This window comes from Rhinichthys klamathensis, unplaced genomic scaffold (genome assembly GCF_029890125.1).
Source record: "Rhinichthys klamathensis goyatoka isolate OS25496 unplaced genomic scaffold, OSU_Roscu_1.1 h1tg000072l_1, whole genome shotgun sequence".
Taxonomy (NCBI): domain Eukaryota; kingdom Metazoa; phylum Chordata; class Actinopteri; order Cypriniformes; family Leuciscidae; genus Rhinichthys; species Rhinichthys klamathensis.
Window position 1 is genome coordinate 1,700,923 of NW_026606615.1, and position 25,730 is coordinate 1,726,652.

The 25,730-nt window shown below is 39.0% G+C and overlaps 1 protein-coding gene across 7 annotated transcripts in view; it reads right to left on the reverse strand.

Annotated features, from left to right (window-relative positions):
- The window catches only part of LOC130085077 (arginyl-tRNA--protein transferase 1), an 81,513-nt gene that overhangs the window by 17,254 nt on the left and 38,529 nt on the right, over positions 1-25,730 (reverse strand). For all 7 annotated transcript variants that reach the window (XM_056250651.1, XM_056250647.1, XM_056250650.1 and 4 more), the window contains 2 exons: positions 21,670-21,851; positions 17,129-17,228 (listed from right to left, as the gene is read on the reverse strand). In XM_056250651.1, the coding sequence (XP_056106626.1) occupies positions 17,129-17,228; positions 21,670-21,851 (282 nt within the window). The remainder of the gene's footprint in view (positions 1-17,128; positions 17,229-21,669; positions 21,852-25,730) is intronic.

Genomic DNA, 25,730 nt, shown 5'->3' on the forward strand with positions numbered 1-25,730 from the left:
CTCATTGACATCACCATAGTGAGGAATACAGAGGATAAAGAAAAGAAAACAAGAACTGTGTTTGAGAAGCACCTTTCGTCATGTTGCATGAATAGCCGTTTAAAAACAAATACACAATAATAAATCAGAGATGAAATCAGAAAGCTCCAAAAACATGCGGCGATGACAGATGCAACGTCATGGAGGACTGGATCGGATAAAAACCATCCAAGATGGAGAAGAAACATGGACATGCAGGTATGTTTTGGCTTAATGTAAGGATGCACAATGTATATTTGTGACTGGGGCTTGTGTTTCCACAACAAATTAATTGTAAATTATAATGTATTGATCATGATTGTATAATGTTTTTCTAATCGATCATATATAATTATCACTGTATTGCATTTTACTGTGAAGTTCTAGTTACTCAAGAGATACTACTATTCTAATTTAATTCCTGAATTGAATATGAATTGAGAAAGCAAACCGGATGTAGAATTGCAAGTAAGTAGAATTAAAATAACATGAGATTCATTTATACTGCGATAAAAAGTGTCCAAGTCAAGTCATTTTGAGTGCTGGCTTGATAGAGCATAGTTTGAAAGTATTGAAAATCCAGTTTGGGGGGGAAAAACCTCAAACCAACCCAAAAGTAAAAAGTATGGATTTAAAATATGGCCACCAAATATTATAATAGTTAATCGACTACTGATGTAGTCCATATTTTTTATATCTGTGCATTCTGAGGTTAATCTACCATAAAAGGATGAATGCTCAAAAGATATTACATAAAGTGAAAACACTAACTGTAATATAATGTCAGTTTTGCGTCTTCTATGAGAGGGTCTCGAGGGAAAAAAACTAATTTCCACTTCCTCTAAAAAACTCCACCCCACCGGCTGGGGCGCGCCGCAAGGTCCATACCTGAGATTTATTAGAAAAGCAATTAATCAGGGGCATAAATCCTCAACTTCACTGCTGGCTAGGAATCTCTGTGAAAGACAACACCTCAACTCTTGCTGTGGGGAGTGAAGACGTCTACACAAGCTGATCTGGGGAGAGCACTCTTTACCTTAAAGTCAGCCATGACCTACACAAAACAAACAGCAAAAAATGTTTACAGATCTTATACTTGTAATGACTTTTAAGATCTGTAAACATTTTTTGCTGTTTGTTTTCTGTAGGTCATGGCTGACTTTAAGGTATAGAGTGCTTTAATGTAATCCACTTTTACTGCTTTTTTATTAATCTAGATTCTAAGAACTTCTTGTACCAAAATAAATGTTATGCTTAAAGATCTCAAAGTTTAAATTGAAGAACAGACAAAGCAGCTCTGCCAAGTAGCCGGTCTTTTGTACACTACCGCTCAAAAGTTTGGAAGTTTTAAACATTTTTGAAAAAAGTCTCTTGTGCTCACTAAGGCTGTGTTCACTTTAGAAAAAGTACAGTTGAAACAGTAATATATTTTAAAATCTAATTTATTCCTGTGAATTTTCAGCATCATTACTCCAGTCTTCAGTGTCACATGATCCTTCTGAAATCATTTTGATATGCTGAATTGCTGCTGTTTTTAATATAAATTTTACAGGAATAAATTGCATTTTAAAATGTATTCAAAAAGACTTAATTATCTCAAACTTTTGTCCAGTAGTGTAAATCTGTCACAAGACGTAGTTAAACCCACAAGTCAAATCCAGATCGAACCACAAACTGGGTCCTTAAGGCCATTGTGGGCCACGGAGGGAACCGAACTCTCCCACTGCGAACCGAGGGGGTCTAAATAGAGGCGGGATGTCGGCTTTTCGCCATTCTCTAGGATTTCAAGCACATCTGGGGTCTATTTCCTCAGTAGAGGTCCATTTCATTTTTTTCGAAGTATTCATAGGCACCTACAGGCTGAAAAGACACAATGAGAGAAACTAGATACAGTATTTTTCTGAAGAAAATCTGAGTGGCGTTAGACCATGCAAAAGTCACAGGCACAATGTTAGGGTGTCTGAAAAAAACCCTAACCCAGAGAATGAGCAATAGTAACAGTAGTACACACAGTAAAAAAAAAAAAAAAAAAAAAAAAAAAAAAATAAGTGTATGCACTGCAGTCATGAATTCCAACTGCAACCTGTCTAAACATTTACCATGCTGTTCACAGTCCCTCCTGCTCTATAGTCCCGAACAATGCCTGGCCTATCCCATCTGACATAATGACAAACACACACAGGAACAAGCACAGGTCTGTGCATTGACAGACACAAGTGCACACTTGCTTTCACCCACTGGTGTCTTATCTTGGCTTCTAGATACACACAAAGAGCAAACACAGTTGCCATGTTGTGCCTATTGTTTAAACTGCAGGTTACACACAGTACATCTGAAATAGAGTTAGAAAGTGCTAAGGGGGCGGAACTGAAATCAGGTGTCAAACCCTACGAGAAAGCAAGCTTGTTGTTTTGCATTACTGCCAAAGGGGTCGATAGAGTACCTTTCAAATGACTGTGCAATTAACCCATATCTTACTATCCAGGCAGCTTCCATTAACATGTCAAAAGTTTGCGCTAATGCCCACTACAGTGCCTCTTGCGGTAACATTTAGAAAGCAATGCACACTTGCATGTTTCAGACATTTTGGAACGGCATGCATGAAATTTAGCTAGATAGAAGTGTTTGCGTAGGGAATAGACCTTGGTCAGGCTAGCGCCATATTACATTTTTTGACAGGAATGAAAATGAGGCTGTGCGTTCAATGGATTGTTTAGCAACCCAGATTGTTCAGCTGACGAAATATCTTTCCAAAAAAACTTTAAGTAGACAAAAATTCCATTAAACAGATTTAAAAGTTCACCTGCTCAAGAGAACACATTTAAGCTTAAAAAATTATAAAAGTTGTGTTCATTCTAAAAAAAAATTCTCGATTTTTTTTTTTTTAGAAATCATAAAATTTTGTAGGTCACATCTTATTTTCCGCAATAATTTAGCAGCAAGTGGAAAACCCTATTGTTTTTTTGTCGAGAGAACCAGGGTGATGCTACAGTAACTTCTGGGTTGGCCTATAAAAATAAGTCAATGCAAAAGGTTTTTAAAATCTAGCTAGCACTAAAAAGGGGCTGTCCTGGATAAGGATGGGTATCGCATGGTTTAAAATCTCTTTTTTGTGAGCGCGCTTTGGATGTGCACGCTTGAATGGATCCGTGCAGCTCTTAAAGTGACAGCTGCCTAATATTCCTGCTGCCGTCTCTATAATAACACTAATCAAACAACAAAAGACAAAGAGAAAATTCCCTCGGTCTTGACTGAATAACTTTTGTAACTATATTTGTAATGTAAATTTTATTTATAAAGTGCAGTGTTATTTTACATTTGATTAGTTTCTGAACCTGAATACCTGAAAACCTTAAAACACTTATTTAAATCGTATATTTGTTCAGTTGTATTTATTTGTTGCGATTGGTAATTTTTTATTTGTTCTTTTTTAATTACTGAGCGTTTACTTGTCTTTAATAATGCTTGAAATTTATTTTAGTTAGGCTAGATGTTTTTGCTATGGTATTTTCAAATTATATAGGCAAAAGTTCCTTGTGTAAGTGTTTTTAGCCTATTGAATTTTGTTCATGATATTCAACTACAATTAAATGTTTTGCAATAAGACTTAAAATAAATGTGAATTATACGTTTTTTAAGTTTTTACCTTATTATTGGAATTGAAATTAGGAATCAATAAGAATAATCGGAACCATTAAACGATACTTACCACAATTTTTTTTCTTAGTTGTTTAATCATTTTAATGGAACCGTAATCAGAAAGATGAAGGTCAGTTAGTCAGCTAGTGTATATACTATATACACTCACCGGCCACTTTATTAGGTACACCTGTCCAACTGCTCGTTAACACTTAATTTCTAAGCAGCCAATCACATGGCGGCAACTCAGTGCATTTAGGCATGTAGACATGGTCAAGACAATCTCCTGCAGTTCAAACCGAGCATCAGTATGGGGAAGAAAGGTGATTTGAGTGACTTTGAACGTGGCATGATTGTTGGTGCCAGAAGGGCTGGTCTGAGTATTTCAGAAACTGCTAATCTACTGGGATTTTCACGCACAACCATCTCTAGGGTTTACAGAGAATGGTCCGAAAAAGAAAAAACATCCAGTGAGCGGCAGTTCTGTGGGCGGAAATGCCTTGTTGATGCCAGAGGTCAGAGGAGAATGGCCAGACTGGTTCGAGCTGATAGAAGGGCAACAGTGACTGAAATAACCACTCGTTACAACCGAGGTATTCAGCAAAGCATTTGTGAAGCCACAACACGCACAACCTTGAGGCGGATGGGCTACAACAGCAGAAGACTCCACCGGGTACCACTCATCTCCACTACAAATAGGAAAAAGAGGCTACAATTTGCAAGAGCTCACCAAAATTGAACAGTTGAAGACTGGAAAAATGTTGCCTGGTCTGATGAGTCTCGATTTCTGTTGAGACATTCAGATGTTAGAGTCAGAATTTGGCGTAAACAGAATGGGAACATGGAACCATCATGCCTTGTTACCACTGTGCAGGCTGGTGGTGGTGGTGTAATGGTGTGGGGGATGTTTTCCTGGCACACTTTAGGCCCCTTAGTGCCAATTGGGCATCGTTTAAATGCCACGGCCTACCTGAGCATTGTTTCTGACCATGTCCATCCCTTTATGGCCACCATGTACCCATCCTCTGATGGCTACTTCCACCATGTCACAAAGCTCTAATCATTTCAAATTGGTTTCTTGAACATGACAATGAGTTCACTGTACTAAAATGGCCTCCACAGTCACCAGATCTCAACCCAATAGAGCATCTTTGGGATGTGGTGGAACGGGCGATTCGCATCATGGATGTGCAGCCGACAAATCTGCGGCAACTGTGTGATGCCATCATGTCAATATGGACCAAACTCCCTGAGGAATGCTTCCAGCACCTTGTTGAATCTATGCCACGAAGAATTGAGGCAGTTCTGAAGGCAAAAGGGGGTCCAACCCGTTACTAGCATGGGGTACCTAATAAAGTGGCCGGTGAGTGTATATAGAGAGAGAGAAAGAAAACCCTTTTATTTTTCCTCAAACTGACCCTCTATTAACTCTCTATTAATCTCTGCCTCATCTCAACTTTCTCTGGCATTCACTAACGCTGCACAGATGGCAAGACCGCCCTGTAAGAGCTGACATCAGGGCAGACGCCGCTGAATGACACGTGTAAACATGCACTCACACAAACAGCGGTCGACAAGGCTTTTGTAAATGGGCAGAGGAGAGGTGCTCTCTGACAGACATGTGTAAATAAAGAATCCCTCCTCTCTTTGCATACTAAACTATGGCATGCATACAGAGTACCATACACACTGGCCGACAGTCCTCAGGAGAGCATCCATCGGACCACATTCAAAATTCTGATATTTACACAAACCTGAAGTTTAAACACACAAAGTTGGGCGAGTCGTTTCGCCTCACTCGACACATTACCAAGGGACAGATTTCAAATAAATACATCGTCCAGACTGCTAACTAATGCCTGCACAGACATACACACACACAAATACAAGCTCACTCGTAGTGCCTGGCCAAGCTGTGTATCAGGGGTTTGTGGATGACAGCTTAATGATGGGAAAATATTTTTACAGGATCACGTTTCGGAGGGCAGCGTTTTACAGGCGCAGCCTCCCGGGCCTCATTTTATCTCTCTATCTCTCCTGGCGTTTATTGGCGGGGTTGGCTTAAGCGCTGTGGTCTTACAGCCTTAACACTCACCTTCCTTAAGTGCTTTTCACTCCAGACATGTTTGATCCGGCTTACTAGACGCACGCCCCAAAATAAAGCTGGTGTGGAAATTAGCCCTACATTTGAGCCACGTTTTTACCTACAACAACAACAACAACAACAACTGCAATACAGTTAACAATCTGATTGGAATTTGATAGTAAAAACATAGCAAATGTTGCATATTGTTTAAACAAGCTATATAATACAAAAATTCTCCAACAGAATATATATACAGATTTTTTGTGCAAAACTCGAAAAAGTTTGGGGCCGGTAAGATTTTTTTAATAAGTTTCGGTAACACTTCTTCAGTTTAGGGTCCAAATCTCACTATTATCTAGTTGCTTATTAGCATAATATTACTAGGATATTGGCTGTTTATTAGTACTTATAAAGCACATATTAATGCCTTATTCTGCATGGCCATATTCTACATCTTTTGATCCCACCCAATACCTAAATTTAAAAACTACCTTACTCACTATTAATACACAGTAATTATGGGTTTATTGAGGCAAAAGAAAGGCTACTTTATTTGATCCAAAATAAGTTTGAGTTATAAGTTACACTACAGTCTTCAGTGTCACTATCTTAACACTTCATTGTAATATGCTGATAAGCTGCTCAAAAAACATTTCGTATTACCAATGTTGAAAACAGTTTTTTTCAGGATTTTTTGATGAATATAAAGTTTAAAAGCAAAGCATAGCTGTCACTTTCGGTCCATTACATTCAGATGCATTACATCCTTGCTGAATAAAAGTAGTAATTTCTTAAAAATCTTCCTGAAACCAAACTTTTGAACGGCAATGTGATGATAACAGTAATATGATTTATAAAAAACATGTCATGTGCAAAACACAAGAATCCCATGTTTCATTTCAATACTCGTACAGGATAAAATAGCCCATTCGTTTTGTTTGCTCTTTGTTCCACGCTCTATATATCAAAGTGTGCTATATGTTATAAGGACTGGAGGCCCTGTCACCTCAGACAAAGTGGCTGAATCCAAGGCTCTGAAAATAAACCAAGGGTGAGTTAATGGCAAGGCAAACACAGTGCGCTGGCAGCTGGGCCACTCTGGCTATTTTCACCCTGACATCAGATCTAAACTCTCATTTTCCAGCCCTGTGACCTTCACACCTCCCTCACCAAACCCCCTTCCCCCGCCATCTATCGTTTCTCTCTTTCACTGCCGAGACTAAATCGTCTGACCCGACCTCTCAACTCTGCCCCCGGAGGTCTGTCGTCATGTCAACGCTCCTGATGGGGGGGAGAGCAGGGGTAAGTGCGCTGAATCAGGGCCTCAATGTAAACACATAAAACACGTCGCCTCTATTACCACACTGTGTCAACGTGCTAAACGAATGGACATCATGAATGCAAGTTATTTATTATTTAGGGATGCACAATGTGCATGCGATTAAGCTTGTCGCAGAAAACACAATCATTGTGCACTTTAAATTTCATATTGCCATTCAAATAAGTTAATTTAAGCAAATGCAATGTGCATTTTAATGCGTTTCCGGTGAACTCTCATATGTCTCATCGACCCACATCACAGACCCACAAACCACACAGAGAGCAGACACTGCTGAATGTATGCCACACTCCAGCCAAAGCATAAACAAGGCTTATTCTGCGCTAAAAACGCAAAGCACCCGTTTTATATTACTATAAAATAATATTCAGGTTGGCTGCGGTCTTAAAAAAACAGTCAAAGAGGACTAAGACCAAAAAGAGGAACATATGAAGCACTTGTAAATATTTTAGTAACTAAAATAACATTAATCATGTCATTCAACCCTTATGCAATATTTGTTTACAAAACCTTAAGGGAAAATCAAACATCCATTCGATATGAACTTCTTAAGAGTTATTAAGGTCTTTTTACACTGTAATAGACATGAACAAAAAAATTAACTCATTAAATCAAACTAATTGTAATTGAATCGTCAAAACTTTAAAAAAAAAAAAACTCTAAAGACTAGACTAGTTGACCTTCAAGACTCATACACAGTCTGATAAGGCCAATCTTGGCAGTGAATAGTTTGTAAAAAAGTGCTATACACTACCATTGAGGTCGGAATGATCTTTCAAAATTTGTCACAAAAGCTGCATTTATCTGATCAAAAATACAGTAAAAACAGTAATATTGTGAAATATTATTAAAATTGAAAAACTTTTCTATTTTAACATTTTAAAATGTAATTTATTCCTGTGATCGAAGCTGAATTTTCCGCATCATTACTCCAGTCTTCAGTGTCACATGATCCTTCAGAAATCAATATGATGATTTGCTGCTCAAGGAACATTTCTGATTATTATCAATATTGAAAACAGTTGTGCTTCTTCATATTTTTGTGGACACCGTGATATATATTTTTAATTTGATGAATAGAACGTTAGAAAGAACAGCATTTATTTAAAATAGAAACATTATAATGTCTTTATCGCACTTATAATCTGATTTAATGCATTCTTGCTGAATAAAAGTAAAAAATTATTTTTATTTAAAAAAAAACTGAACCCAAAAATTTGAACAGTAGTGTACACTGAAATGAAACATTTTATACACAATCACTAGACACATTTAAAAACAGATCAGCTAGATAATACAGTAGTGCACGCCACAAAGATCAACACAGACAGAAAGAGTTTGCTAGATGAGCGAGTATTTTTGTACTAATTGGAACAAGACCCTCGTGCTGGCTTCAACTGATGTCCAAACTTACACCGTACAGAAGGGAGAGAAAAGAGAAGAAAGAAACCCCAATTCAAACAAACTTTTCCCCTCATACGCCTCACTGTTGGTGGTCTCAGTTGAACCAAATCAAAAAGCAACTTCTGTCAGGTTGGCAGCCAACAGCGGACTTGGAGAAGAGTGAAAATCAGGCGAAGAGGGAGGGCGCTGGACTCATACGCATTACTGAAGAAGTGAGAGGTAAAAAAGGCGCTTGAGGTGGTTTAGTGCTGCAGGGCATGACTTTTTAAACGGTAATAGAGCAAAGAGGGGAATAGAGTTCACAAACAGCCATTTTAAAGGCATATTGAGCCAAATTAGTGCAGTATTACAGGAATTTTTCACCCAAAAATGATTGCTTCTGATGATGATGATGAGTGCTTCTGCTTTTTGGATCGGTTTAATAATCTCCATGGGTTTTGGGGTGAACTGTCCAAGCTAAATGTACAAAAAAAGCTGGAGCTAGTACATTGGCGGTTTACGATAGATCATGTATTTTGACATTTCAGTCCTACGCGAACAAGATCACACTTGCAGAAGCCTGAAGAAATGATTTCGGACGGGCAGAGAGACCCTGACGCTGGAATCTTTCTGTCTTTTCCCTGTCCTGACATGCACCACAATCACAAATCCAATCTCAACAGCACGTAACGAAAGTGTGGACCACATTTAAACGGCTAGCTGACAGTTCCACAGCGCCGTGGCTTATTAATGAAAGAAAAACAAGTGAAAGAGATTACGCTGCAGAGCAGAGCACGCTTCAAAGGCGCTTTGAAGAGGAGAAAAAAGGAGAAAGGACAGAACATGCCAAACTAAATGTGTGGTAATTGTTTATCTTTCTCTCAGACCACTTTCTTTCATTTCAAGCCCTCATTTCCTATCGTTTCGTTTAGCGCTTCATGATGGCGTGATTTATGGGACGGGCACTGAGACGGTAAAGAAAGGAGTTTGAAGAGAGTTTACATGCATGATGAAAGTTGAAATGGGTTGGGTTCTGCAAGCTTACAGAAAAAAGGCTTCAGCTGAAGAAAAAGTGGATCATACTAGGACTGTCTCTCGCAAGACCGCATTTTTCCTAGAGCATTCAAACAAAAATGCTCACTAAGTCTTTTAAGATATCTCTGTCAACATGAACTGAACTGTAGTTTGGTTTTGAGTGTATTTAATTCAATGGCTTGACAAAAATGCACACCAACATGTCCCGTGACCATGTGTGTGCAAGCAAAGCAAACACGTACAACACACTCCACTAGAGAGCGAGAGAGCAAGAAACAGCACTTGTCCCCACCTGCCTCGGCATTCCCGAGGATTTGTACAAGAGCAGAGAGAGCGAGATACAGAAACACGTACAGCAAACAGGATGAGGACTCTATATTAGAGATGCAGTGATTAGATGAGAAAAGTCTTCTCTGCGATGCAACGACTCAAACACCACCACATGCACAATCTCCTGGGTTCACACTCCTTTTGATCACTCAATTTCCATGACTTCTAGATAGACTAAAATAAAGATGGACAGAACAATGGTTGACTAGACCATTTTGGCCAATTAAATATTTTAAAAACTAGAAAATCTGTGCCGGAATGTTCATAACTTCAGATTTATAATTTACTACTACAACTACACTATCCTCTATAACTTATGCTCACCTGCTGCATTTATTGGATCAAAATGACAGGAAAAACAGTAATAATGTGAAATAATATTACAATTTAAAATAACTTTTTTTCTGTTTGAATATATCTTAATCTTTAAATGTGAAACATACTCAAAAACTAAAACTATGAAACACTGAAAAAAAAACTAAACTAAAACTAAAACAAACACAAACACAAAATCACAACATGAAAGCTATCTAAACATTACAAGGTCAAACCTATAATAACCCTGTGTTGCATGTTGCCAGAGTGTTGTTATTGATTAAATATCTGATCAAAGCTGAATTTTCACATCAGTCTTCATACTCCTTCAGAAATAATTTGCTTATTTGATGCTTAAGAAACATTTCTGATTATTATCAATAGCTGTGGTGCATAATATTTTTTGCGTAAACCATGATGCATTGACCGTGACGGTGACCCCCAGGATCTGTTAATGGACTCCAAACCATTTTCATTGTCTCTGGTCCAAAACATCAATGCCTCTTTTCAGCTCTAAGACTTTGTCCTGCACCATTTTTGCTTGTTATTTAATGGAAACTAAATTACTAAACATTATTTTAGGTAAAGGAATTAACCTTAAAATAAACAATAACCACACAGTTAACCTAAATTACATAGCTTTACCATCATTCTACAGATAACACACATCTTTAATGCCACTGAAACTCACTTCAACTCAAAGGAAAACTAGAACAGACACTTGGGAACATTCTTGGTCCTAAAATACAAAGAAAACACCAATAAATAAAATGTTGTGCAAACATCACCCCACGCAAAGCAGGGGAACGGGGAAAAGGGAGGCACCGACTAAAGTCAATCAATATAAAAAACAAAATGTTTCTAAGAATCAAAGCTAAATATAACACTGGAAAACATGAAGAGATGTTGTCTTTTCTGGTTTAGCATGCTACAAATAATGCTGTAGCTGTATTTGTAGCATGCTAAACCAGAATAGACTACATCTGTTCAGGTTTTCCAGTGTTATATTTAGCTTTGATTCTTAGAAACATTTTGTTTTTAAATTGATTGACTTTTGTAATAAACTTTTGTTGACTTTATAAAGCATTCATCAGGTTAATGCGTGATAATTAACTCATTAAATGTTCTGTCAGCTCTTGGCCCAGTCCGATTCAGTACATTTATCCCAGATGAAAGGTTACAGTCAACCAAAGAAGTGTAGGAGAGCATAAACGCAATCCCTCCTGACTACACTAGAGGGACTTTTACTGAAGTCCATATAGCTATAAGACACATACCTGCCAAACATGGGTCCTTTCATAGGGTCTGGGGTCTTCCAATCATGCCAAATCTAATTAAATGACACATTTATGTGTATGCATGCTTAATGGTGGCACATTTGCATCAAGGTTGGCCTGAGCACAGTGCAAGCATTATCCATTTCACCCACTGAAAAATCCTCAGGTTTCCTACATTGACTTTGCGGCAAGAGGCTCTTAAGACGAATGAAAAGCCTCTCCAGATGACCGGCAGCCCGCACACAAACATACAAAGACGACCCCAATACAGAGTTCTCAGACGCTTGTTTCCTTTGGCCTGGATGTGGAATTCACAGGAAGCTTTGAGAAACACCTGGTGGATGGAGAGGGAGGCAGGTGAAGGGAGGGTGGAGAGGGGAAGCTTCTCTCGCCAGAACCCCACAGACCTGCTCATTCCACCCCATTAGACACATTCAGAAGCCTGAAAGCTCGGGCACAGTCGAGGGCCAAACAGCCATCAGAGGATCAGACACAGAATGGACCCGGCAGGGCCAGGAAGTCACGTCTCGAACTGGACGGCGGTCTGGCTTGACTGCAGAAGAGAAATGGAGCTGGCACTGGGTACCGCCTCCCGAAAGGACTCCAACCACTGCCTTTGTGGCCAGTGAAGTTTAAACGGAGGCCAGTTAAAGTTCTTGGCATTGTGTCTGGTTGTTTTTGTTTACAGTCTGCTCCTTTCCTTCTTCCAAAACAACTAAATAATATATTCTGTATGATAAAAGTACTCTTACCATAACCTAACATAAAAAGTACATTCCTCTTCAAAGGTTTGGGGTCAGTAAGATGTGAAGTAAATTAATAACAAGGATGCTTTAAATCAAAAGTGACAGCAAAGACATTTACAGTGTACATAAGAACTTTCTTTTCACCAAATAATACTGACAAAAAAAATCTTTCCAAAAAACGTAATCCTTTTCAAACTGTAAATGACGACAATGTAGAAATACGTACGTGCATAAAGTATGTTTCATGCCTAATCTGCCCGTCACTGTATGTATCACTTAACCAACAATTATACACATCACCGTTCAAAACACAAGCATCGACTCCAGCACATAATGTAAACGCTGCATTGAGAGATCTGCATCAGCACACAGTTGGTGTGCTTTCCCAGTAGACACAGCGAGGGGTACACAGTGTTCCCCGCCTGAAAAGAAGGAAGCTGCTCTAATGGGATGGATTTGAGCTCTAAGCAGGGCAAAGCATGAGAGCTCAGAGGCTTTGACGAAACGCAGCGGGTGCTGTGCTCTTAGCAGAGGTGCAGGGGGTCATTCTGAAACAACACACTGAGATGAATCTCAAGACGACATTCCAGGACGGCCACAATAATACCATATGCCTTTGTGTTGAAGAAGTACGGAACAATCTAGCATCTTTTATTTACCCTCATGTCTTTCCAAATCTTTCCGCAAAACACAAAAAAGAGAACATTTTACCATGGTCTTTTACAACAACAGTTAATGGTGGCTGGGGCTTTTAAGTTTCAAAAAGGATGCAAAAACATCATGAAAGCATCTTGAAAGCAGTTTATACAACTCTTCTGAAGTCACTCTATGATTGAGAAATAGACCAAACATTAAAGACACATCAATGAAAACACATTCATAAGAGTTTATGAGAGAAGATTCATGAACAAATCACTCTTTTGAGTCTTATAAATTAATCGGTTCATTGTTTATTCAATGATTCATTTACGAATCGGATTGATTTGTTAGTCAAGTTTAACTCAATGATTCAATGATCCGGTCACAACTCATTAGCTACGTTTATATGCACCCAAATAATCTGTTTATAATCGGATTTATGGCTCAATAAGACTGAAAAGCCTTCATGTAAAGACCTCAATGGATTTGAATGAAGTTTCGATCAGATTAAAAGGGTGCAGACCTGAAATTATTTGATCAACAGGAAAAAAAACAAGCACGTAAATGACTTGAATCAGACTTTTTTCTCATTCAGATTAAAAAATACCTGAAGTTTTGAATACATGTAATGCACACGTAAACGAATATGTGAATTGGATTGCCACGTTTAGAGTTCATTTAAACAGATTCGATTCATTCTTATTGACAAAAATTATACCTATTACATATATATCTGTGTGTGTGCGTGTGTGTGTGTATATACATATATACACACACACACACACACACATATAAATAAAATAATATATAAACACACATGTAAACAAAAACTTTTATGTTAGATGTGATTAATCATGATTAATCGATTTGACAGCACTAATTCAAACTTGTCTATTGAGGATAATTATCTGCGTATTTTTGGTCGTCACCTTTGTTTTTACACAAAGCTATCGTACGAGTTCAGACGATACTTATATGATGCTTTTGTGTCCTTTTTGAACCTTGAAAGCTTCAGTCCTCCTTTATTTGTAAATTGCATGGAAAAGTGCAATAAGCTCCGCCTTCAGAAAGAAAGCAAGCCGTTTGGATTTGGAACTACATGAGTTTTCATTTTTATGTGAACTATTCCTTTATTAAGCGATTTGAAAAGTGGGTTCTGGATGTAGGTGAGAAACAGACAACCTTCTAACCCCAGACTAATCTCTCAGAGCACAATGGCAGGAGGTGAATGAGAGGGGTGAGTGGCACTCATCCTCTGATGTGAGAGTTATGCTGGGAGAGAGCGAGAGCTGGGCTCCAACCGAGATCTATTCACTATTCCACACGCACAGCTCTGCAGAAACCGGCTCCACTGAGAGAGTCCAACAAAGACAGAAACAGAGAGAAAGACAGACGCACAAACAACTTCCAGGACTACAGATACAGCCTGAGGTTGAACATTTCAGTAGAATAATACTGCAGTGCAGAGAAACACAGTGAATTAAGATACCCAGAGGCTTTACACTCGCTGCTGCATTGCAGAGATGCTCAAAGGTTTGAGATGGAGAAATCATGTCATGCTTTCTAATAGAATAGAGTGCTTATAGATATGTTTAGTAGCTATGAAAACAGAACATCTCAAATAATGAGTAATGAGCTGTGATAAATAATAATGGCTCATTCTACAAAATAGGTGCCATTTACAAATGAATATAAATATTTGACAAATTAAATATTTGGATTTAAAATGAACTATTACATATAACAGGTCATAATGAAATTATCAGCCTTTCTAAAAGTGAACTCTTCATGGACAAGTTTAACACTTTTTCCTCCATGTTATGTAGTATCCTTTTCATAATGGGGATTAAGGCTGTGAATCTCCAAAAAAAAGGACCATAAAAGTGATCCATATGACTATATTCTGAACACATAGAATTCAAAAATGCTGCATCAAGGCATGTCATGCCAGGTTTGACATTGACATCAAACTTTGTGCTGCGTCTCTTGAGGAGCCATATTTGAATGATGATAGAATTATAATTTTTCCAATTCCTTTAAAGGCAGGAATGTTTAAATAAAGATGAGCGCTGTCTACCTCTCCGATAACACATCAGGTGACACCGTGAACTACAGTAGCTCTGACCTCTTCCTCAACTGCTAATAGCTTCTACAGCTGCATACTGTATGTTCCCTCTTCCTCGCCTTCAGCTCTGGGCCAGTCCGTCACTTTTATTTACATTCTTTTCCTCTCTCACAATCTCCGCCTACCGTATATGAATCAGCTGTTCGGTTGCCCAGCATCTCCCTCGTCTCAGTCGAACGAAGGCCAACACGCTTTACGTTCAGCCACACCTGTGCAAGCACTTACACAGAGTTCCCGCTGGACCGCTTTACCGTCATCCTCCACAGTCCCGTGGCCCAGCGCGAACACAGCTCCAAGTCCCTTGTTCGCAAAAGATACTGCAAGCTAACTACGAGCCAAGTGCGAGGCTGTGGAACACGTCGCAGGAACAGCTAACGGTGTCAGAAACTCAATAAGCTACACAACAGAGCCAAATCTGAAGCATACCACAAAATTTTCCATGGCCTGTCTGCACCAAGAGGCTTAAGGGCTGAAAAGCAGGCATGCGATTGTGATATAAGATTGTGCTGATGAATTCTGCAGGTCAGTCTGACGATGGGTTCACTGCATGTCAAATATATTAGCTTTCCACAATTCATAGTAGTTTTAAAATAGTCCAAGTGTTCCAGCAATATTTAAGAACATTTTGTGTTGTTATACAACTTGAGGTTGGCAATGTTAAAATTACGTTAAAAAAAAGTTTTTTTTTTTTAAACCCCATAGTGAGTGAACTTAAAAGTCGGCATGAAACGGTAGTCGCCAAGGCTTTTCTTCCCTATTGTAACATATACCCAAGTGAAACGTCTTCTGGAATGAAAAAAATGTAGGGGTGGGGCTTGATTTCATCCTTTCCGGAATTAATTAGATCGTAGGAAGTTGGGTGTTGCTAACAAAATGGAGGCATATCTGAATATGATATTTAATCCCATCGGACGGACGGACGGAAAAAATAATTACCACCAATTACTAAAGATAATAATTTCCACTTTACAAATGAAAAACAAATGATAAAACATGCTTTTGTTTCAAATATGCTAGATGCTCAGAATTAATTGCTTGCCTCATATTGCTCAGTCGTGTGTACCAATCCACTCAAACTAAACTTTTATCACCAATGGGATTACTCAAAAAGGAAGAGGAAAGAAAATTAAGGTGTGTTACTAGTGTAGCATTTTTGGCAAATGTTAATAGGTTGGCAAAAATTGTTACATACAAAATGAATTGAGTTGCAGGTGTCTCAAACCTAAGTGAACAAGATAAACTGATGAGTAACACCTCTTGAATGGCATTCTAAGACATGCATAGCTATATAAGTACTGAGAGGCTTCAAATACACATCAAATGAGAGGAGAAAGAGGAGAAAGAAAGAGGTAAGGCGTTTCCGATGGCATTTGCTCACTCCTCCCCATTGTTGTTATTGTTAACTAAAATAAAAAATAAAAAAAACTTAAAAAAATGTTGAAGTACTAAAATGATTAAAATGAAAACTGAAAATACAAAATTAACAGCTTATTTAAAATATAAAAAAAATACTATAATAGTATACACATCAAACTAAAATAACACTGATCTTCCAATATCTACTGTACCATCTGACAGGAAGCGGGGAAGAGATATTTCCTGTGGCGGAGGCATTGCGATCGCTCCAGGACGAGTCTTTGGGGAGCAGTAATGAGAGAAACAGACCGAGCGGAGAGGTGTGATGCTGGCGGACGATAGAGGATTAACACCTTTAACAGGTGTCTACTTCAGCTCCAAAACTAAAAGCCACCCTGTCGATTACACAACCACTGTGGCCTGCCTCGTCTTAAAAGTGTGATGGAGACTATACACGCATATAAAATACTTAAGAAAGTGTACGGCCACACCTGCTAGAATTACTTGTTTTTGGTGCATCTTGTTTAAAGATTCAGCAAAGTGCAGTCAAGGGAAAAGGTTTTTGAAAGTGAGAAACAAAGTAGAAAAACTGATCTAAAACTGATCCTGCAATAGAATTGTACCAGAGGATTTATGCAACCAATTTAGGTAGATGCACATGTTAGAGGTGCATTATGCTGGATGGACTCTATACTGCCACCCGTCTATGTGGTGTCTTCTTTCATTGCAAAAATGTATGACATCTCAGTACATCAGCGGCTATTCCAGCAAGGTTAGATGATACTAACCAGGCCAAACAGAAGATGAACAGAAATGAAGGTTGATGACGTTGAGACGTACCTTATAGCGCATCTTGGGACACGAGTATACGTAGAAACCCAGATAGTAGTAGGCGAGTTTGGGCGACTGCTGCTGCAACTGCCTGGTGAAGGCAATCTCCCTGCAGAGAGAACGAGAGCAGAAATCATATTTTACAGGCATATGGTTTATGCTACAAAACAGGTAACCATGTTTTCCGGTTCCGTTCAACATGGTGCTCAAAATATAATGCTGTTTTAATGCTACAAATATCCACTGTTCAATTATCAATTGTTTACTTGATAAAAAATCATTTTTAGATTGGCCGGTAAACAAGACACTCTTGCAGAGTCTATGTAGTGTGACAGATTTCTTTCCATTTATGCAACAGTATGTAATTTTAGGGATTTTAGAGATATTTAGAGATATGACACTTCAAATTTAAATCTTTTTAACAAATGAACTAACAATAAAACTATTTTATTCATGATTTTTAAACAAGATTAATAACTCTGTTAACAGTCCTTAATTATACTATACAATGTGTAGCATTAGGATATGATGCTTAAAGGGATAGTTCACCCAAACATTTGAATTCTGTCATTAATTACTCACCCTCATGTCGTTCCAAACCCGTAAGACCTTTGTTCATTTTCAGAACACAAATTAAGATATGTTTGATGAAATCTGAGAGCTTTCTGACCCCCCATAGACAGCAACGTTATTACCACTTTCAAGGCACAGAAAGGTAGTAAAGAGATCATTAAATCGGTCCATGTGACGACAGTGGTTCAACCTTAATGTTATTAAGCAACGAGAATACTTTTTGTGGCAAAAACAAAACAAAAATAGAAACTTTATTCAACAGTTTCTTCTCTTCCGTGTCAGTCTGTGTTCTTATGGGTTTGGAACAACATGAGGGTGAGTAATTAATGTCAGAATAAAAAATTTTTTGGTGAACTAACCCTTTTAAGTAGATAAAACATCAACTGATTTGCTGCATACGGACCAGATCAACTGTTTCCCTCATAAACAGCCATTTGAATGTGTATCTGGAAGTGCTGAAAAAGAGGAAGCGGAGGAGAAAAACAAAAGGGAGCTGAGAAAATAAAAACAGGAGGAAAAATAGAGGAGATTTATACTTCCTCCTGTGAGCAATCAAGGAGCTCTCGCTCTCTCTCTCTCTCTTTTCAGTTCTCTCTTTATTCCCTGCACAAACATGTTTCTCTTTTCCATAAATAAATCCTGCTCTTTCTTCTCTCTTCTTCTGCATTTTGTACACCTTATACTCTCTGTCTTTTCAAAAATTAGGGGGAGAAATCTTTTGTTTTTTGTTTTTTTTGCAGGAAAAAGAGAGGAAGAGTGAGAAGCCAAAGCAAAATAAAAGTAGTGGAAAATGAAAGAGGAAAAGAGAGAAGGGAGAAGGAGCGACGACAAACAGCGAGGTGCTGGAAGGTCATGCGGTCGCTGCCAGGTTCCCGGGTTCCCATCCCCTGGTGACAAAGCCTGGCTCTCCATGAATGAGAGACGGATAAGAAGAGGCTGTGGAACCCATTCACAAAAAAGATGGAGAAAGAAAGAGGGACAGAAGAAAGAGGGACATAAAGAAAGGCCAATCCCCCCCCCCCCCCCCCCCCCCCCCCCCTCCCCCTCCTCGATTTGAACCCCAGTCCCCACCCGCTCGCACTGGCAGCAGTTTGAAGCCTCCATTATCTCCTCTTCAGCGGACTGACACCCCCACACAAGCCAATTATGCAGCAGCGCTCACCACGGACAAGACGTCTGCTTAATATTTATGTCACACACACACACACACATGGAGATGTGTGGAACATATTTCCTGAATCTACACAACACAATGTCTAACTATTATTGAAGATGTAAACAAAATAGCAGTCATTGAAACAATACAACATATACAAGTTTCTTAAAAAATTTAACTAATGTATTCATGTAAATTTATCTTCTTTAAAGGATGTTTTAATTGTATTTTTTACTAAAAAGCAAGAAATATATACTGATTAGAAGGGTGATTTAAATTTGTCAAAAAGTGCCTGGGACACATTTCAGCCCAGAAAAAAAGAAAGAAAAAAATGATACATTACTTATATATATATATATACACACACATATATACATATATATATATATATATATATATATACACTCACCGGCCACTTTATTAGGTACCCCATGCTAGTAACGGGTTGGACCCCCTTTTGCCTTCAGAACTGCCTCAATTCTTCGTGGCATAGATTCAACAAGGTGCTGGAAGCATTCCTCAGGGAGTTTGGTCCATATTGACATGATGGCATCACACAGTTGCCGCAGATTTGTCGGCTGCACATCCATGATGCGAATCTCCCGTTCCACCACATCCCAAAGATGCTCTATTGGGTTGAGATCTGGTGACTGTGGAGGCCATTTTAGTACAGTGAACTCATTGTCATGTTCAAGAAACCAATTTGAAATGATTAGAGCTTTGTGACATGGTGGAAGTAGCCATCAGAGGATGGGTACATGGTGGCCATAAAGGGATGGACATGGTCAGAAACAATGCTCAGGTAGGCCGTGGCATTTAAACGATGCCCAATTGGCACTAAGGGGCCTAAAGTGTGCCAGGAAAACATCCCCCACACCATTACACCACCACCACCAGCCTGCACAGTGGTAACAAGGCATGATGGTTCCATGTTCTCATTCTGTTTACGCCAAATTCTGACTCTAACATCTGAATGTCTCAACAGAAATCGAGACTCATCAGACCAGGCAACATTTTTCCAGTCTTCAACTGTTCAATTTTGGTGAGCTCTTGCAAATTGTAGCCTCTTTTTCCTATTTGTAGTGGAGATGAGTGGTACCCGGTGGAGTCTTCTGCTGTTGTAGCCCATCCGCCTCAAGGTTGTGCGTGTTGTGGCTTCACAAATGCTTTGCTGCATACCTCGGTTGTAACGAGTGGTTATTTCAGTCACTGTTGCCCTTCTATCAGCTCGAACCAGTCTGGCCATTCTCCTCTGACCTCTGGCATCAACAAGGCATTTCCGCCCACAGAACTGCCGCTCACTGGATGTTTTTTCTTTTTCGGACCATTCTCTGTAAACCCTAGAGATGGTTGTGCGTGAAAATCCCAGTAGATTAGCAGTTTCTGAAATACTCAGACCAGCCCTTCTGGCACCAACAATCATGCCACGTTCAAAGTCACTCAAATCAACTTTCTTCCCCATACTGATGCTTGGTTTGAACTGCAGGAGATTGTCTTGACCATGTCTACATGCCTAAATGCACTGAGTTGCCGCCATGTGATTGGCTGCTTAGAAATTAAGTGTTAACGAGCAGTTGGACAGGTGTACCTAATAAAGTGGCCGGTGAGTGTATATATATATATATATGTATATATATCGCTTAAAATGAAGGGGCTACTTTTAGGGCCATTAAGTGTTTGCATATTTTCACCATAAATTCTTCAAACTGTATTTTTTCCCCCTGAATATCATTAACTGATATTAATGTTAATTACAGATAAACCATGATAAAATGTCCAGACTAATAACCGTAATAAGAATTTTGGGGGAAATAAACTAAAAATAAAACATCTAATTGATTCTTTATAAAATCGAATCAACTTTATTTTTGTCAAATATAATTTCTTATTTATACATATTCTGACTTAAATGATGTAGGGGTTAAAATATGCCAAGGACAAATTTTCTTAAGATTCACACAAAGATTTCGACAGAATTAACAGTGCAAATGAATTTTCAGCACGTTTCGACTCAGAGGAAACACATTTTGTTTATCTTTGCTGGTCATTCATCATTATTTATAGTGTCCAGAGCAGCATGGAGACACATTACTGAACAGTGTCACATCCTGCGCTCAGACAGTCTCACTCAATCACACTGACACACAACAGCACAAAGACACTGACCCCGCGGTTGACACCAGCTGCTCTGGGCACAATCTCCACGTCTCCCTCACGCTTTCTCTCCCGTAGCCTTCTTTTTATTATTCTCTCGGTGAGAAATGAGGCTCCCGAAGCCTCCAAACACTCAAAACTCAACACAACACACACACACATCTGGCATCTCCTGTTGAGTGTAACCTAATCAGGTGAGCCTCCCATGTGAAATATTTGAAAACATGTGTGTGACAAAGAAATATAGACCTGTAACCGTGGGTGTGTGTATGGTTGTTTAAAAAATAAGATGCATTTAAAACTCTACCAGCAAAACCATCCGAAACTCATTCAGAGACAAGATTCTGCACTAAAAGAGACAGATCAGGATGCATTCCTGCGCTATTCGTCTTTAAGGATAAAATAATTCTATGAAAGAAATCTGCAACATTAATGCTGTTAAACTTTTGTAGGGAGGTAGTGTAGCCTAGTGGTTAAAGGTTTAAGCTGGTAACTAAAAGGATGTGGCTCAAGCTAGATGTCCGAGCAGATTCACACTTCAACTCAAGTCAGATAAATGACCAATTATTAATTAGTAAATGTTTACACCTGTCTGAACATTATCGGCCTAAAACGCTCAAAGATTAGTGAGAATTTATGAGTGGCAGTCAGACAGAGACAGACTAACCTGAGAGCAGAGTAGGTGCCCAATGAGAGCGAGGAGAAGTCGGGGTGGTAGTAGAGGTACACGGACGACACACAGGAGGGAAGGATGTCCAGAACGCCCACTGCTACTATTCTGCCATCTAACCAGTACTGCTGATGGAACGAGCCATAGCCCACATCAGGACCATCAGGAGCGGTCTCAGCCTGGGAGAAAGACAGGGAATATCATTATTATAAAGATTTCAATATTATACAATGAAATGTATTCTTTTTTAAGCTTTTACCTCTTTTCTTTGGACAAGAGTAACAGGAAATTACTGGGAATTTAGAGTGAGGAACAAGAAATTCTGTGACAAATTGAGTGTCTGACTTCGCCATAATAAAATAAAATATAATAAAGGGCACATTAAAAAGGGAGGCCTACCAAAGAAGCTTTTTAGTCAGCATAAAACATTACATTTTACCCATGTGGCATACTTTAGAGTGAAACAGAATAATCCATTAGAAAAAAAACATGGGACTTGATTTTATGCATCAGGATTTGTTTAGATGGTGAAAATGACAAACGTTTTTGTGTATGTACTGATGAATTGTGCAGAATAAGACTAGGAAAATGCATAAAAAAAATGTCTAATTTTAACAAAGTCGAATCTTCAAACTAGTTGTGTCATGCAAATAAATTAAAAATTGTTGAAAACATTGTGAAATACTTCCTGTGTGAGATCCTGTGTAAAAACCAGTCAATCAATGCTCAAACAATTTGAAAGTCTGTGCTTGCAAAGGAACACAGGGTGTACAGTAGCTCACTAATAGATCCCACATGTGGACTGAGAGTGGAGGTGTGTGTGTTTGTGGAGTAGAAGTCAATGCCAGGCACACACAAACTACGCGAAACTACGAGAGGCGATTTAATAAAAATCCTTGCATGAACAAAAATCAATCTCCACTCTGAAAGCCTGTGCAGGAGGGAACAGGGGAGCCGTTTTTACCCTGTGTGTAAATCAGGGGTGGCAGTGAGTGGAACCATACACACACCCAAAATAAATAAAACTACTGTTGTGTCTGAAGATAAAAGCCCACATTCCTTCATGTGACATGAACGCACTTGTGTCTCTGAATATTCGTCTGCTGTTTCGGACGGCTGTAAAACCCCGAACCGTTACCTGCCCGAGATCGTATTTCCCACTCAAACCTTCACGCTGGCTTTTTTCAATCAAGTGGCTTATCCAGAAGGGCGCTTTATTCACCCTAGTCCACCAATGAGACTTGAAACGGCTCGGCGGGAGGGGGTAACGGGATCTCTCCGCGGCCCATCTGGGTCCAGTTAGCCCTGCAGGAAGGCGGCTCGTTATCACAACACCAGGGGAGCGGCTCGGACAATCTGTTCAGTACGAGAGGCTTTAGACGCTGCTGCGCCACGGTCACTCACCTCCAAATTAAAACCAACACAGAAACATCACATATGCTACTCACAATGTGCAAACCTACACTTGTAAAAAATATTTGTAATGTTAACAGTAGAAGACTGTAAAAATGCTACAGTAAAACCCTTTTAATTGGTTAATGGCAAGGTCCCTTACTATATACTGTGGAAAAACAGCCTCTAACGGGACATTTTATCCACTTTTTTTTTTAAATGTGAGAGCGGGTGTGGCTATTTGTAACTTTCCTGTGTCATTTGCTTCCAATTATTTTACCTGTACAAAAACAGTCCGTTATACTACCTGATACTGCAACCTGATATTTGTTTTCATATTATTTTAATGTATTGTCATCATTTTAAACACACTGGTTTGTAGCGCAAATAGTTTTACCATTTACTGCATTTTGATATTTTACTGATACTTACAAAATTAATCGGAAGTCTTGCATATTCACAGAAAAAGAAAAAATATTCTCCGTTGCATCCGGTGGATATAATTATACAGTAAAATACTGTTAAATGTCCAGATTTTGGAAGTACAAATTAACAGTCATATTATAAATTATAAAAAACTGACATTCCCACAATTCCCTGCTTGACATTACATTTGATATTTCATTTAAATAATTATATTTCTTGGTTTCTTGATAAAGGTTTTGTTATCCTTTATGTACATTTAGGTTTTATGTTACATCTTATATTGTTTAATTAATGTTTATTGCATTAAGTATGAAGTGTGTTTCCATGATGGTGTTTTGTATTTCTGTACATGACACTGTGTGCACCTTCTATATACTTTGTTTCAAAACAGCTTCACAGAAAAGGCATATGTTGTGAAAGAGCTACAAATAAACTTGAATTAAACTGAACATTTTAGTATATAGCTCAGCTTGTGGAAAGGTTATTTGTGATTCATCATGTGTCTATTTTAACACCTGTATTATTATGGTGGTTATCAGTTTATTATACAGACACAAAACAGATTTGAGTACTTTAGGAGGATGGAATATTAACATTATATCAGTTAGTGAAATGAACCTTTTTTTATTTTTAAGTGCTATTCAGTGCCTTTTAAATCTAGCATCTTTCAAAGTATAATCTTTTCTCTACCGCTAAACTGGCACGGTTCACAGCATCCCTCCCTACTTCCTAGAGAAGTGTTACAGTAAACCCCTCATTTTGTCCGCCGAGGACCACATTCCATATGTATAGTTTACTTATTTTCATTCAGCGTGCTTGTCCAGTTGGTTGGCGGTTTAAACTAGCTGTCAGTATTAAGTACACACAGCCGCTCGAGATGAAGGTGCTTTCATAGCGCGGCTAGCGGTGATGATTAAGGGCCTGCGGTGAAACTGAGAGCCCATTCTCAGCCTGGCTTTTGGCACCACATGTGCTGCGCCTCGTTTCTGTCAGAACCAGACTGGACTCAAATCCAACCCATGTCATGCTAACTTGCCCTCTGGCAGCGGAGAGCCGCTAAACGAAACGTTAAGCTCTCAGCACCACCTGACAGCCGCCCATCTTTCATCCATAATGATCTGACGGTATGTTCTAGATTGCGTTTTCGCTCTGTTTTAATGAAACGCAGCCTCCACAGAAGTATTTCACAGTGAAAGTATCAGGCATGTTTATGCAGCCATGACCCGAGTGAGGGAAATGGCGTCACCTTGACCCCAGGATCACCTTGCCGGACAGCCTAATGACTGCGTCAGTGCCACTGTGAAAGGCAAGCAAAACAGAGATGAAGCCAACAATAAAGGCAGGGGCCCAAATCACAAGCATATGCTGCCCTGTGTCAGTCTTTGTTTGGCCTGCTTTCTCCAGCCGTGTAGTTGCGTGCTACGTTTGCAGTTGGCGTAAGGGACGTCAACAGGCTGTTTGTCAGGCGGCTGGGGTAGTTAGCATTCCTCTTTCATGAACGATACAATGGCTCTTCTATGCATACAAACGAGGAGAGGAGAGGAGAGGAGAGGAGAGGAGAGGAGAGGAGAGGAGAGGAGAGGAGAGGAGAGGAGAGGAGAGGAGAGGAGAGGAGAGGAGAGGAGAGGAGAGAGGAGTTGCACAAATTATGCATGAAATTAAACGATGGATGGATCATCCATCCATCCATCGTTTAATTTCATGGATGGATTGATGGATGGATGATGGACGGATGTTATTCAGAGCAGTGCAATGACAGGTATGAAAGCGAGGATGTGAGGGATAGACTTCGATGTCGATTTTCGACTTCGGTTTCAATGGCATCCGCTGTACAAAGCTACTCGATCACTTCTAATTTTCCACAGCTCATATTATCTGGAGTTTTTGTGTTTACTGAAATTTCTCTGAAAGATATTTTTGTAGCGTTTCGTCAGCAGAACGATCCAAAAACACATTAAATAACAGTACAACCCACTGAAGAAGAGATGTATGTCTATCCCTCAGTGTTAAAAATCAAAGATGGTGCTGCTGTGAATATGGTCTATTATATGGTGAATTCAGCCCAACGTTCCTGGATTCAGACTGTAATAATAAAGTAAGACAGATATTCACAATGTACATTGTAAAAAGCACTATACAAATAAAACTGACTTGAGTATTGTACAATACCCCCATTATAATTATAAAATACCCCCATTATATTATATTACTTTCCATTTATTGACTACAGAGATTATTCC